This window comes from Diadema antillarum, unplaced genomic scaffold, assembly GCF_040938485.1.
Source record: "Diadema antillarum isolate AM-2024a unplaced genomic scaffold, OU_Dant_1.0 scf00000098, whole genome shotgun sequence".
NCBI lineage: Eukaryota > Metazoa > Echinodermata > Echinoidea > Diadematoida > Diadematidae > Diadema > Diadema antillarum.
Window position 1 is genome coordinate 957,582 of NW_027270987.1, and position 15,476 is coordinate 973,057.

At 39.5% G+C, this 15,476-nt stretch overlaps 1 protein-coding gene across 3 annotated transcripts in view; it reads left to right on the top strand.

The window, feature by feature from the left end:
• Positions 1–9,921, top strand: part of LOC139718675 (serine/threonine-protein kinase A-Raf-like) — a 74,418-nt gene extending 64,497 nt beyond the window's left edge. For all 3 annotated transcript variants that reach the window (XM_071630132.1, XM_071630134.1, XM_071630133.1), the window contains 9 exons: positions 842–1,011; positions 2,289–2,400; positions 3,250–3,334; positions 4,126–4,302; positions 5,254–5,300; positions 5,720–5,838; positions 6,654–6,785; positions 8,049–8,183; positions 8,784–9,921. In XM_071630132.1, coding sequence (XP_071486233.1) covers positions 842–1,011; positions 2,289–2,400; positions 3,250–3,334; positions 4,126–4,302; positions 5,254–5,300; positions 5,720–5,838; positions 6,654–6,785; positions 8,049–8,183; positions 8,784–8,960 — 1,154 coding nt within the window. In that variant the 3' untranslated portion in view covers positions 8,961–9,921. The remainder of the gene's footprint in view (positions 1–841; positions 1,012–2,288; positions 2,401–3,249; positions 3,335–4,125; positions 4,303–5,253; positions 5,301–5,719; positions 5,839–6,653; positions 6,786–8,048; positions 8,184–8,783) is intronic.
• Positions 9,922–15,476: the final 5,555 nt, after the last annotated feature.

Below are 15,476 nucleotides of genomic sequence, written 5' to 3' on the forward strand. Positions count from 1 at the left end.
GCAAGGTATGCGCCTTTGCCAATCAGTATGACCAGACATGCATGTTTTGATCAGAAAGCATGGTGGCAAAGAATGCGTTTTATTGTTTTGTTTTGTTTTTCCTGGAGCCTCTGAGACCAGGACCCGGTTACGACAAAGGCTTCTGGTTTATACTCAGTCGTGAGTTTGGTCGAATTTCAGGCTCGGCCGGCGAGTTCTGATTGATGTCGCTCTTGGAGCCAGTCGTAACGCGTTAGGCAGTGCATGCGCTAGATTCTAGGAGGCAAAGATGGCAGGTGGAAGGATGATTATGAGTTTGAGTTGACCGACAGATTGGTCATGTTCTATGAGTTTACATTGACCGACTGATTGTCAGGTTCTATGAGTTTGACTTACCGACTGTTTGGTCCTTTTCTTTCAGAAGCTTTCCCAGAAAGTTTCTTCTCAGTGAAAAAAAAAAAAAAAAAAGAAAAAAAGGAGGATAAAGGAAAAAGGGAAACTTGTGAAGTATTTCATTCAAAGACAATTTTGTGCTTTTGAAAAGAAAAAGAAAACAAGACAGATTGGCCTCAGTTCATCATACCATGCCAAAGAAGTGAATCCAAAATTTGGTTTATTTACCAAAGTATATGAGAAAAGAATGGTGGTATACAGTGTTCAAAGAATATCTTTGTCTGCATCCAGAAAGTACATTTTCCTGTGAGCCACTAGCCCCCAGTGCACATGTACTTTAATTTGCACCACTCGTGAAATAGTGTAACTCCTCAGAGGGTTAACTCTCTTACAGGAATTAAAAAAATAATAATAATAATACCCCAGAACAACTTGCTGAAGTTGCCCTCGCTCTCACCTACCCTTACAGGTCTGGCCTCGAGTCTACCAAACACGTCCAACATGATCCACAGTCCCAACAGGGTCTCGGGGACGCACAGCTCCCAAGCCTCACCGACCAGGGAACCCAAGTGTAGGAATCGCATGAACAACGTGGACGCCAAGGACAACAAGCTAAAATCCATCGTCCCAGGACAAAGGGTTGGTAGTAGTACATGTATAATGTCCTCGGTTTCAACAGTGACCCCAGATTCTTAAGCCAAGAGATCTGACACTAAGGCCCATGGGAGTAGATAAATTCCCATTTCTTTTTCCAAGAGATCAGTCATAACAGTATGCTGCACAAAACATATCAAAGTTAAAAAAAGGGGGGGGGGGACCAATTAGGAGAAACTTCTATGATCTGTAAGTTGATCTTTAAAGGAATGGTATAGTTTTGGTTGAGATAGGAGATTGAAAATTTATCTTTTTGTGAGATAATGAGAAACCACTTATGACATTTAAAAGAGCACACAATTCTAAGTGAAAAGTCAGTTTTGAAATGGATGAGATATCAAAAACAAAGTGAAACAAAGTGAAACAAAGTGGTCCCAATAAAAGGTGGGTCTCACCCTTTATAAGAACGTCTTTGGTTTTGGATATCTCAGCCATTTCAAAACCAATTTTCATCAAATAAACCTTGATTCCTCAAAGAATTGTATGCTCTTTCATAATTCACAAGAGGTTTCTCATTATGTCACAGAATGTTGAAAACCTGAAGCCACACCTCAACCAAAACTATACCATCTCTTAAATCCTAGCACGTAACCATTATTGAAGTATCTCACATTTCTATGCAAAATGAGTGTTACACAATTTCTTGTCCAATCTATCGAGCCTGTGAATGTGTATATATCCATCGACAACATATGATGTTCAGCTCATTTTTTACTTGATGTGAAATATTTAAAAATGTATCGCATGAAGCTGCAGAATGATGATAAAGACGTTAATATGGCATAGCAACAATTAAGTCCATGTTTGCTGTGTTCTTCATTTTCAGTTGAATACAGATCTGAAGTAGAATGTGTTGATTTGAATAATGACAGTAGATAAATGTGACATCATGTAACAATGGTGATATCAAGGTCGCTACTGTATATGCCATATATTTAGCAAGTCTTGATTTCACCCGAATCCGAACTTCCCGCCAATTTCGTGAGTGGATATATTTGTGATCATGGAGTGCAATAATGAACAGAAAAACTCATGTGTGCATGTTGCATTCTTGTCAGAATCAGAGTTGATATTTTTGTGTGTTGATAAAAGTGTGAGTTGCACCTGGTCAGCGAAATCTGCAAGAATCGATACCCTGCAAAATATATGGTATTTACAGTAGATCAGTGTTCAGTCTGAGCGCTTTGTATGCATTGTTTGTTATCACTGCAAGGATCATGAGTCTTTTAATCATTGTTGGAAATGGTGACTTGTCATTTCAGAGGCAGAGAAGAGATTCCAATGATGACTGGGAGATTCCTGCTTCAGAAATCACGCTGGGTCCCAGGATAGGATCAGGTTCGTTTGGGACCGTGTTCAGTGGCCAATGGCATGGTGAGTTTCTTTGCCCATTCATATCAGTACAGTTCACTTTGATTTCATTTCTGCATTTTGCCGCGAAAATCGCACATGAATTATCAGTACATGTACAATGTATATACAAAACGCTACATATTGAATTCACAGCGTAATGATCATGATAATCTTGAAAGTTTTTCAACAAATGCATTGAAATTAAAGAAATCAATGATATACTAATTTCCAGTTTGAGAGATAAACAAATTCTGACATCACACATAGATATGGTCATGCAGAAATGACGACTGTTACACTTTTGCCAAGAATACAACAGATTTCATAAAATTTCTGGTTTCCCTAATGGAATGGCTGCATGTGTCTATTGCAGGACAGGAAAAAAATGATTTGTTTTTTTTGTAAAGATGAAAAGAAAAAAGAAAATGCCTTTTCAACCCTCAAAATACTGCAGTGCTGTCTACAAGGTTTGTATCCGTGGTCATTAAAGGAACATTCTTGACAGTAGAAATTTTGACAATTAATTTTTGCCACTCAGTTGAGGAAGATGACTTTCACATGATATTGGTCTCCTTGACTGAAGACACATTACCGTTCATGGGTTTTTTTTTCACTATGGATAAATATTGCAAGCAAAATGTTTGCATCATGTGATAAGATTCGTATTCATGTCACATAGCGTAATATGCATGTACATACATGTAAATCCATATACTGCTGTTTAACCCATGTTTACAGTTGGTGGTTGATGCATTGCACAACAGTTTATGGAATTGAAATGAGCCTGTGGTGTGTGAAAAGATTAGTGCACCAGCCCATTGCACAATAGTTTCCTTATGTTGTAATTCTATTTTTATTTGCTCTTCACAGGCACAGTAGCAGTCAAGAGGTTGAACGTGACGGACCCCACGCCATCACAACTTCAGGCATTTAAGAATGAGGTTGCAGTGTTGAGGTAAGATCAGACGGTCTAAACAAAAGTCGAAATAAGTCAGCGATCATGGTTCCCAAACAATCACAGCCACAGAACATCTCAGCTGTGCTTTAAGTTATCCTTTGTTTCAATCAACTTATGTTATCTAAATGATGTCTGATTTTGCTGGCATAACAAACCCAGCAAAATAGATGCTCTCTGATATTTTAATTTTTACGAAGAAAAGATTGAATGGACTTAATTGATTGACATGTTGTGCACATTCAACATTGTGTTCATATTCGAAAGAATCCCTGTATGGGGTGGGGGTACTTCAAATTGGCTATTGACATCATAAATCTAGAACACTTTGGGGCATCCAAGTTATGACTCAGTAAAGACGACTCAACATTTCTGAAATGGTGAAATGGAAAGCCACTTAGGCAGGACGTCATTTCCACTTCGGTTTGCCTTCACTGTCATCCACGACATTCAAATTTTATTTCTGTCTTACCTCAAAGTCGATCAAATGACAAACCAGGCTATAATTGAGTTTATTCTTTTGCTCGGTAATGAAATGAGCATTTATATCATACTTTCTTTTGGGTTGCACTGATTATCTTTGAGTCATGTTTTAGTTTAAAATCCAATAGCCTCCCTCCCCGCCCGAAGAATCATGTTAAGAAATGAGACATAATCCACTCTGTGCCAGGGACTTTGAATAAAGTGTGTACAACACAGTAGGGTTTTCTTTGTCAATTCAAATGTTCACAGCTCATAAAGAAAGGGTTTAATCACTTTTGTTTTCCCCCAACCCCTGCACTTTTTTCCAGGAAAACGAGGCACGCGAACATCCTTCTCTTCATGGGCTGCACGTCCAAGCCGCAGCTGGCCATCGTGACGCAGTGGTGCGAGGGCTCCTCTCTCTACAAGCACCTGCATGTCCTGGACACCAAGTTCGGCATGCACCAAGTCATCGACATCTCGCGGCAAACGGCGCAGGGCATGGAGTGAGTTCTCTTTCCCCCTGACCAGTCTGCAGTCAGGGGCTGGGAGTATGAGGATTGTTCGTCGGTGGCAACCAAATTGAGTTTGTGGAGTAGTCTTGATATAAGATACAATGTGTTCCACCCCACGTGCTTGTCAGTGAAATTTCTTTGTTGTTGTTGCTGTTGACATGATTTGGTATCACAACAAAGTTGACAAAGTCGCATACAACATTTTCAAGAAAAGGGAGCAAGATACCAAGCGTGGACAACAGAAGAAGTCATCGGTCTTGTAAAATGTCTAGATCCCAAACATTTTTTGTTACTTGAAGCTGTAACATTGGTGTTATACATAAGATATGTTTGTGATCATTTCTATTTCCTTCAAAACTCCATGAAAATGTTCGAGGCACATTTGTCCTAAGATATAGAGAAACTGTGGTGTATCAAGTTTGTTTTAAGGGCATTTCTGTACATATCAGAAGAGTAAAGTCTTCGAACGCTAAGGCACAGGTCACAAAGGAATGTAGTGATTTGTACTTATGGGAGTATTCTGTGACTATGACCTTGTAGGTCATGAGAGTAAAAACATTTTGTCCAAGGACTTCAGCACTTGGCAGTACTCAAACTTTGGATCTCTGGTTGTGCCCCTACCCAGTGTCCCATGTGAACGTGTGCAATGAGAACAAATCTGAACAAAAAAATTGGGCATGTACAGTGCACTCTCATTATAACGAACGTGGTTATAACGAAATTCTTGTGACAACGAAGTAAAAATTAAGTTCCCTGAATCATTATCTACATGCATATACATCTTTAAGTACTTTACTGTTCAGCTGTAATGAAATTTCAATGTAACGAAAGGAAACTGCTGGTTCCACAGACATCGTTTTGAAGGGGGTTGCCCATATTCATTGTAAAGACTTGGTTTGTTGCTGTAAAACATACTGATTTCTTCCCTTTCTATCCACACAGCTACCTCCATGCCAAGAACATCATTCATAGAGATCTGAAATCCAACAGTATCCTTTTCATATCAATCCCATGTTAGTATGTATGTGTGAACATGATTTAGCGGAAGAAATACATGAGTTCATTCAAGGTGTTTAGTGTGTCACAGGTATGTAGAAACTTACTTTCATGTTTGTCTGAATAGTCAAGATGAATTCATGAAGTAGGGATTTTATGTTGTGTAAAGTGTAAAATTGATGTGAGGCACTTGGTTATCTTGAGATAATGAAAATAGCACTGTTCCATTTTAGCTTCATAGGTGTGTTACTAATCATGTCACACTCGTAGACCAGTTGTGTTTTCTGTAATAAATGGTCATGGTATTGACACCTCATCGTCCTTATGGATAGTGGTCAAAACCAGGCCTTTCAAGTTGTCAGTGCTGGTGAGTGTCTATATAGTTTCCTTGACCCCCAAACCCCCCTGCCAGACATTTTCCTCCATGACGATTTGACGGTCAAGATAGGAGACTTTGGTCTGGCCACGGTCAAGTCGAGGTGGAGTGGTTCGCAGCAGTTTGAGCAGCCTTCAGGATCAATACTCTGGATGGTGAGTGGGAAACGAGGAGAGGGTGAACGAGTGTCGTTAAAGCACGGATGAGATAGGCTGGATCCGCGCTTCTCGACCTTTTTTAACCCGGGGCCCACTCTGGCTCCTGCAATATTTTTTGAGGCCCAGTCAGGTTGAATGCAAATCCTTTTTTTTTTTTCCATTTTTGACCGACATCATGGCTCACCAGTGGGCCTCCGACCACCAATTGAGAAGCGCTGGGCTAGATGGTATCAGGTTGGCTTTTTAAAACGTATTTGCAAAGTTTATTGCAAAACAAACGCATGTATGTACAAATAAAAAACGAGAAACGAAAAGTTGTGTAGAAATTGGCCTTCTCCCCTTCAAGTGATAGTAAATCAGTGAGATCGAGCTGAACATCTTCTTTTCTTCTCTTCGTTACAGCTAGCAAATATGCATGGTAATTTCTTTCTTCCTTTTAACTTCTTGCATTGCTCGTCTTGGGAAAATTGAAATATGGAAATGTGTATCCAACAAAATACTGGATTTTTTTTTTCATTGTTGTTTATCATAATGAGCAGGGACTCTTTAAGTCTGTTCATGTGACTTGATCTTCTACATAAAGGAATAAATGAATTTGAAATCTATCGTGTGCACCTTTCATATAAACTCCATTGCTCATCTCAAAACTATTAGTAACATATTTCACACGTGCGTATTCGAAATTCTGTAGATGTGTAGTATAGCTTCTTGTTCCATACTTGTACTCTATCTGTTCTGCTGTTGCAGATATGGATTTTTATTTTGATATCAGTTGGTGATACCTCTAATTATTCTTCTTTGCCTTTGTACAGGCCCCAGAGGTTATCCGCATGAGGGACCCCAACCCCTACTCATTCCAGTCCGACGTGTATGCCTTTGGCGTGGTGCTCTTTGAGCTGGTGACGGGCTCACTACCCTACCAGAGCATCAGCTACAAAGATCAGGTATGTGATAGGAGATGTGAGCATGTGCGTAATGCCGAAATGATCATCAACACGTAAAGTTCGTTCCATTTCAAGTCATCTTCTGTCTTGCGTTTAGAATTCCAAATTCAGTGAAGTTCGTCACATTTGACACCATTGTAAAGATCATGATGAAAATGATGATGGTGAACAGGGGTCGGAGATTGAACAGGAAATGATATTGAGTGAATGCAGCAATATTAGTAGAACACATCAGTGGAGTTTGAAAAAAAACGGACAGTCCATTCAAAAGAAATTAATTTTCAAAGTTTAAATGCCGCCATCACTGGATGAGAAAATTACAACTGTACATGATGTCACCTATTGGACAATTGTATAGCGAAGATGTAAAGAGAATTCTGAAAATTTTTTTTTTTTTTGATGAAAAGGACGCATTCCCTCAACTTGTTAAAGGGACGCAGTCCTCACAAAATTAAAAAAAAAATATGTTGTTGTTGGTACCTCCAATGAACTACTTTCATCAAAAACAAACTTTCAAATCACCAAATAAGCTCGTACATTTCGGTTAAAAAAGTGTGACTCTGCAAATGAGCAAGTCTTGGCGGAGAGTCATACGTCATCGATGCACAACTCTTTCCAGCGGTGTTCTGCTCATCATCCCATGTTATTTATAAATACATGTTTACTATTTATTTTTATATTAATTGTATATATAAATAAGCTTGAAATAATTTGTTTGAAATAATAAAACCACATATTGTCACATTTTATGAAAAAATCAGATATGATCATTTTGAACACTTAAATTGGTTTTCTGAGGCACGGCTGTCAACTTGAGAGTAGGGCATCAATGACATCGCACCTTTGGCAGGCTCTTACACGATCGCTTGCAGGAATTATTTTTAAAAAATCGCGTACGGAGACAATTTTTGATGTCCACGCGTGTAAATTGGTGAAAGGTTATATTTTTTACTCTTCGTAATTATCAGTACAGTGAAAATCTCAGGACTGCTTCCCTTTAATGAAATATGTTAAGGGTAATATCTTTCCCCCTACATTTTTAAAGAGGTCAAGTTAGGTGCTCTTTCACTATGCTAGAAAAATCAATCATGTTGGGGTTTATATTGGGGCTCATATCCTTGTAAGTTCACTCAGCATTACTTGCATGATTTAACAGAAGGCCTTAATGGTTAAGTATAGAAGAGCAAGAACAAAAGTGCTTGTGCACCATCATCAGGGCAGCTCTGAATGTTGATTTCTCACTCTGATTTCGTCCTCCACCAGATCATATGGATGGTAGGGCGGGGCTACCTTCAGCCGGACCTGAGCAAGGTTAGAAATGACACACCCAAGGCCCTCAAGAGACTCATCACAGACTGCTATGCATTGAACAGAGATGAGAGACCACTCTTCCCAGTGGTAAGAACCCCCCCCCCCCCCCCCTGAAACATTCAAGCCGTTGGTGATGTCATAGTCATTCCCAAATCATGTGACATTTTGATTTGTTCTAAAATGATGTCTGGCAGGTTGATGGACGCTGTTGCCATTAGCTTGGTATTGTGTCATTGGGGAATTGTACGCGCATGCTGAGACGGTGAAAAAAATATGCCTAGATATGTTTATGTTACTGCTGTTTCTTTGTCAATGCTTGAGCAGTTTCATCGCCTCTGTATCAATCCAGAAAAACAGTGAAAACAAGTGCTTAAAAATTTGAGTGTTAATCACAAATGTTTAAATTAGATTATGCATTTATACATTTTCGTGAAAATTGTAGTTACAGTTGTGGTAGTTGGTAGAGGAATGATTTTGACAAATATTTCAATAGGTGAAGTATGGTATAGACAAGTCTTTGAGATGAGTTTCAAGTCTCCAAATCAGTTCTGCAGTACACTTTAAGGACACTCAAAAGAGAAAATACCGAATGTATTGCCCGATTGATTCGGCACTGTTGGTGATTATTACGTAGTCATTCCAATTGAAACTGAGTGTGTGTACATGTAAATTGTTCTTCCGTCACAGATCCTAGCATCACTCGAAAATTTGGCAAGGCAGCTACCCAAGATCCACCGGAGTGCGTCGGAGCCGTCATCGCTGAACCGCGCCCGGTTACACTCGGACGATTTCATGTATTGCCCCTCGCCCAAGACCCCCATACAGAGTCAGTTTGGAGTCTTCCCGTTCGACATGCGACCGTGATGGCCGCGACTGTAAAACAGTGGAGAGCAAATCGGTGCCGAAGCTCGTCTTTTGCCCCCAACCCAAGAGGCAACCAGCAGTGACGAGTTTGTCGTTGGAAGACTGTGTCGCGCGTATCATGTCTCACTGGAGAATGCTAAGAATCTCCTTCTCTTGTTGCCTGTCAGAAAAGGGAGAACAAATGAGAAAAAAAAAAGACTGCAGTAATCTGTGATGATGGCAAACGCATTATCGAAAGAGATTTTTACCCGTGCCGACATTCGCCAAGTGAGAAGATTTAAGTCCAAAGTCACTTGACTGCTAACGGATGCTAATCGCCACATGCATAGACATAAATGTGTCTGACTTGATGCTACAGGCTTCATGACAATGCAAGTTGGTAAATAATGTTCAAGGACTCCTACCATTTTGAGAGAAATTTGACAGTTAAGTTTTTTCGAAGCTCGTGAGACCGATGTTGCGAAACTGGGTAGTATTAGAGCAACAGTCCCAACTGGTGTGATCCACATGTGTAAAAGACTTGTTACGAAAGAGCTCTGTTTTTTCGTGTATAGCAATTTTCAGCAGCCTTTTTGCGCCAACGTGCTCACGCCTGTTCACACTTGGTGTGGCAGCTCTCTGTGTCTTGTCCAACTAGTCGACATCGTGCGCCGAATCTCAAAAGCAACGACGTGTGACGCGTATCGCCAAACGCGCGAAGGCACAGGGCACTCCTCGCACATAGATGTTATTAACTACACGGTCTCATCCGTGAACCTGTATGCACCCACAATGCAGCTCATGGAACTGACTTTCACGGCCTTTCGTACGTTTTAATGGATAACCCTTGATTGTTGCGCCCTTCTGTTGTGTTCCCCCTGTCCGGAGTGAGACCAAGAAGCGCCGTCACGCCAGACTTGTGGACCTGGTTGTACTCTTCTGTATCATTCTCCAGTTTGGAATCGACATCATTACTTTATGATCAGAGTTTAGTGCCATTCCACATAAGATGGTCGGGGGGGGGGGGGGGGGGGGGGAGGGGGCATGGGGGAGAGAGATGGATTAAAGTGCAGAGACTCAAAGAGAGAGAAAGATACAGAGGGAGTGAGAAAGAGAGAGATAGATGGAGACAGATGGAGAGGAGTAATATTTATGTACACAGGTTCAGAGGTCAAGGAGTTGGATATTAAAGTGCATTTGTATTTTGCTTATTGTGAAGGCAAATGCCTCCACTCAGATGGTCATCTGTACTGCATGTGCATTCCTGATTTTTCGCAAAAAGGGGTGTATTTTAGGGGCTCAGTGTGGGGAAAAAATCCTGAAAAATTGCTGATGGAGGGGTTCTTTTTTGCATTTTTCCCCGAAATATCTTTAATAGGGGGTAGTGTTCGAATCTTTTTAGAACAGTCCTAAAAGAGGGTCCCGAAAGGGGTTAGTTTCCAACCCCCGAAAAATTCCGAAATAGGGGTAGAAAAGTGGAGCTTCATGGTGTTTGCCCTGATTTTCCCGATTGTGCTTACTGCACACGTTCTGTTGCTGCAGTGCATGCTGATCTGGCCTCTTTTTCACAGGACATTTCATCAAATGCACTGCATGTATGTCATGCTGTGCTTTGCTAGCTGCCCTTCCAAAAATATGTGATTGGGGGGTAATTTTGGTGGCATCCCTTCCAAAAGCTTGTAATAGGGGGGTCAAATCCTAACCCATTTCTTTCCTTAAAGGGGGTATCTCTCAGAATCTGGAATGGGTTGACCGCCTGAGTGTGTGTGTGGAGAGGGGGGCAAATGTCTGACAGTTCAACCCTGTGATGTTTTTTGATGATGTGTACATTTAAGCAATGTTAAGAATTCAGAAGCTGAAGTGTCGTCGCCCATGAATGAAACTCAGCCTGACTTGGTATGTACATGTTTGTGGGCTGGTCCCAGTAATGTGTCTGCTAAAGTTGACCTTTGACATCAGTCGAATTGGGAAGAGTTCTTGCAGCGTACCATAACTTAAAAGTTGGCATGCAAGTATTGTGTTCTTGTATTTGTGTGTGGCTGTGTGTGTATGCTTTTGTATATGTGTGTGTGTGTGTCTGTCTGTGTGTGTGTTTCTTTTAGTGGACAAACTGAAAGTGAAAGAAATAGCATGAGATATATAATTTGAAGTGTATGTTACTGATCACAGAAATAGCTGCATATACTGAATACATGTCAACTCCTGCTTTCGATCTGCGATTGCAATGTGATTCGCTACGAAGTAAGTAGGTGGTAGGTTGCATAAATATTGTGCTTTTTGGAATGCGGCTATTGGATGGATGTGATTTTTCTGTGTATGATCGTATGAGGGCAGAATAATCTTTTGTGTGTCTGAACACATGCTTTCAACACAGCTATGATGAAGATGTACACACAGTTGAACAGTTCAAGTATTTGATTTTGTTTCATTCAAACCATTCAAATCCAAAGAGTGCCATGTTCAAATAATTGGATGATCACAGCAGCATTTTTTCCCTAATTCTAGTTTTCTGCCGCAGTTGTGTGTGTGCGACAGTCAAGCCTCCACACCTGGACAATAAGTGTAGCTACTGGCCATTTGTAAGAAAAATAATCATAGCCTTGTGATGAAATTTCCTCACGGCAGAGCTTGGAATTTTCTCTGCAAATTTATTCATTGCATGTCTAGCATAAACGTTTCTATAAAAAGTTAATGGCTTTGAAAAACGGAATGATTTCCATAAGAGCTCATGCACTGTGGTGTCGGAATAATATGGCACACAAAGGTTTTTTTGTTTTTTTTTGGGGGGGGGGGTGTTTTCCACCATGGCATAAATGGAGTTTATGACATGGGAGCAGAGAGGAAAAAAGACACATGGATTCTCAGAATTTGCCATCGAGGAGCAATTCATCAGTCAAAAAAAAAAAAAAAAAAAATTAACTGGAAATGATATGTGCCTATATCTGTTTTTACACACTGAAACTCTTGAGCAGTGCTTCTGGGAGAAAACTAGTCTTGTATCCTTGAAACAAAGGAATATGTTTGTACACACACCTCTGATCTGCTCCGACCCCGTGTTCAATCACACAGTTTTCTGTTTCAACAAACTGTCTTGCCTTTGTGTGATGAGCAAATGTTTGCTAGAAGCAAAGTCGGCCCAGTGGAACACGGCGTGTACATCATGGAAAACAGGCTGTTTGTGACATACAGTACAAGTTACCTTTAATGATCTGTGAACTTTTTTCTACCTGTAAAGTGGCTTGGGGAGACTTGAATAAAAGTGAGATGAGATGGACATTAGATGGTATTTCCCCCCAGGAAATAAGTTTTGGTGCGTCAGATAGTTTTACTTCAAAAGTAGGTGTACAGTGCTTGTTGTGAATACCATGTGAATTGAGCTTCAAGACATTAAGCAGGGTAGAATTCTAGCTTCGAATAGTCACCACGATGCCCACGAATACCTGCTTTGTGTAGATGCGAAACATGTGACTTGGCCTTATGGAGCTCACCTAGTACTCAGCGGGTGACAGTGAGGGAGGGGGCGGTGTGTGTGGTGCTATTTTTGTCTGTCTGTTACATCTTAAAACTTATCCTTGCACCAATATGTTTTTTGTGGTGGAGAAAAAAAAAAATTATGTGTTTGTGCATTTCGTTGTGGCCAGTTCAACGTTGCCATTTATAATTGCCAGCAAATTTTGCAGTGATGAGCTACTCTTGCTGATCCATCTCAGTGCAGTGTAGATGTTACACTTCAAATAGTGAGTATAAACTCAGTCGGGGTTATTGCCACTTTGCACCTGTATAATTTGACTACAGTTATAAGAGTTTCGTACATAGATTCGTACATCTCAATTTGATTTCATTTCCATTTTTGAAGAGGATGTCGTTCTTAATATTTATCAATGGGGATGGGGGAATAGGGGTAAGGAGATAATCCCAGATAGAGGGAAACCTACAACTTGGATGTAGCCATTTCCGCTAAGTGCAATCTGTATCTATCTTAGCACCTTTCTAAAGATTGACCCCAAGTGCTAAAAGACTTTCAGTGTGTAGTTTTGTGATACCCGATATAATGTTAATGCATCAAGGAAGAAGTTGTAATTCTCTTTTTTTTTCTCTCACTCTCTCTTTGTTATTATTTTTTTTTCCCCCAGACCCAATAGTAGGATCAGATGTATTTAGCAACTGTGAATTTCCATCAAATTCCTCGTAAGGCTTGTAGCTGGTTTCAGATTAACGTCATGTTCATCATCTGTATAAATTACTAATGAGTCTCGTGATAAGACATTAATATGTTTTGTTTTGTTTTGGTCAAAGCATGCTTTATTTCCAAAGCCACCACAAGATAAAATGTTGTTTTTGCTTGGATGGCAGTTACACCGGTATCATAGATGAAATGTAGTCGCATACTGTAACAGTGGAAATTTTTTGCATTTTCGCATGACCAGAAACCAGCACAAAAAGCACGCAAATATGCTGCTTATGTGCAGCACTATTAATGTTTGAGTCTGTGGAATCAATAACATGCGAAATTCTATCTTTCCTGGCCGAGTGTGACAGTTACTGACGCGAAAAATTCCATTTTTACAGTGTATGATCATTTCAAACTGCCGTGATCTTGTGTATTAATCAAGAGATATCATTTGGTGTTTGGCAACAGGATGCATTCCCTGCAGATTTCATAGTAAAAAAAGAAAAAGAATTGAATTTTACAGATTTTTTTTTCATGGTTAACATTAAATTTGGGGTCGTGCCATTTCTTTCTTTGTCGCGCCAGTTGCCGTCTTTAGACAAAATTTGTTACCAATTTAGACAATGTGTGAGACAACAGAACTGAGGGAAAAAAAAAAAGAGAGCAAAGTTTTGAAGAAGCAAAGCCAGTCAAATACTGCAAGCTGGCCATTGTCACAAAGATTTTCCTCGTGCATTCATTCGCGGTGGGGAACGTTTTCACAAGTAACTATGTTCAGTTTGTTTGTAAAGATGGCGTCTTGTGCTAACAAAGAGCACATTTGTCTCTCTGTGAATTACACGCACACAAAGACACACAATTGATAGTAGTAAAAGTTATAGCTGTGATGAATAAGAATTACATTACTGAATGTGTGCTTGAAGAAGAGGTTTTAAAAATGTTCCATACCACATCTGCCCTCTTTTATTATATATCCTGCGTCAACTTTAAAATGATTACGGTCATTGATGCGTCGTGAAGACAATATTCTGTTTTGGTCCCTTTTCCTCTTTTCTTGCAGAAGACATTTTTACCTTCAAAGCCTTGTTGCCTGAATAGACAAGTTTGAAATGATGAAGTCAAACCACGAGATCAAAATAATGTCAGTCCAAAATATTGGATTTTGATAGATTGGTCAATCATGTATGCAACAGTAGGGAGATCAGTTTCAGTGTGAGTGGTTAAACACAAAGTACATTGTATGTATGACAGACAAGATACTGTTGGCAGAGATACATGATGTATTTAAAGAAACATTTTGCAATTAGCCTTTTCATCTGTCTCAATTGTAGATTAAGCAGCAATTGATTGTGTGTATTGAATTCTGGGTTCTCTTGATATGAGTTGATCTCGTTGTGTCGATCAAATGATTTATGTTATTTCTATGGCTATCAAGACAAGCAAGTCTGCTAGTTGGAAGAAGCAAAATATGTGTACTTATATTGGATGACATGCACTTCTACAGAGAATGTAAATCTTATAGGATGAATACTTCTATTTAAAGATGGCAAAGTAAGTTATATGTTTTTGTTGTCTGAATGTGTATGCATATAAAATGATCAAACAACATTAAATTTATCATATGTAATAACAAAATGAGACCTATTATTATTGATAGTATTTGAGAAATATGTAAAAAAGAAAGAAAAGAAAAAAGAATGATCAGTGTGTGTACAATATTGCTACGTTATAACTATAATGATTATGTGCTCTGTACAGGTTTAATTTTTCGTATAGAGATCGAGACTGTACCCTTGGACTTACGTTTCATTTGTTTCGTCGTGTCTACATTGTAAATTATAAGTAAGAGATTAAAGAAAGGCCTTCTTTTGTATGATTAAGGAAAAAAAGAAAACGTCAGCAATTAATTTTATGGCTCTTGAAAACTGGGCATCAGAATTGTATAGTTTATAATAATGCAAGTATTTTGTCATGGTTGACTTTGATTTTGCAAATTAAATTCTCTGGAAATGTGTAACTGCAACATATGTGTAATTCTGTGTTTTGAATCTTGTCAGTAAAGCTAAGTATATCACGCTTTATAGGGTACCAGTAATAGAAATAGAGTAAGACAAGTGTGTGTGTGTGTGTGTGTGTGTGTGTGTGTGTGTGTGTGTGGGAGGGAGGGGAGGGGTCTTCGCCAGTTTTGAACAATTTTGTTTTCTTATATTTTGTGTGAAACAGACCACCTCAACAAGCGTGTACCCTGCTACTCTGGAGAAATGATATGGAAAGCTTTTCTTGTGTGACTGTGACTCTCACAATGATCATTAAATCATCATTATTTGTATACAAATCATTAACAGCTGAGGAATAGCAACTTATGT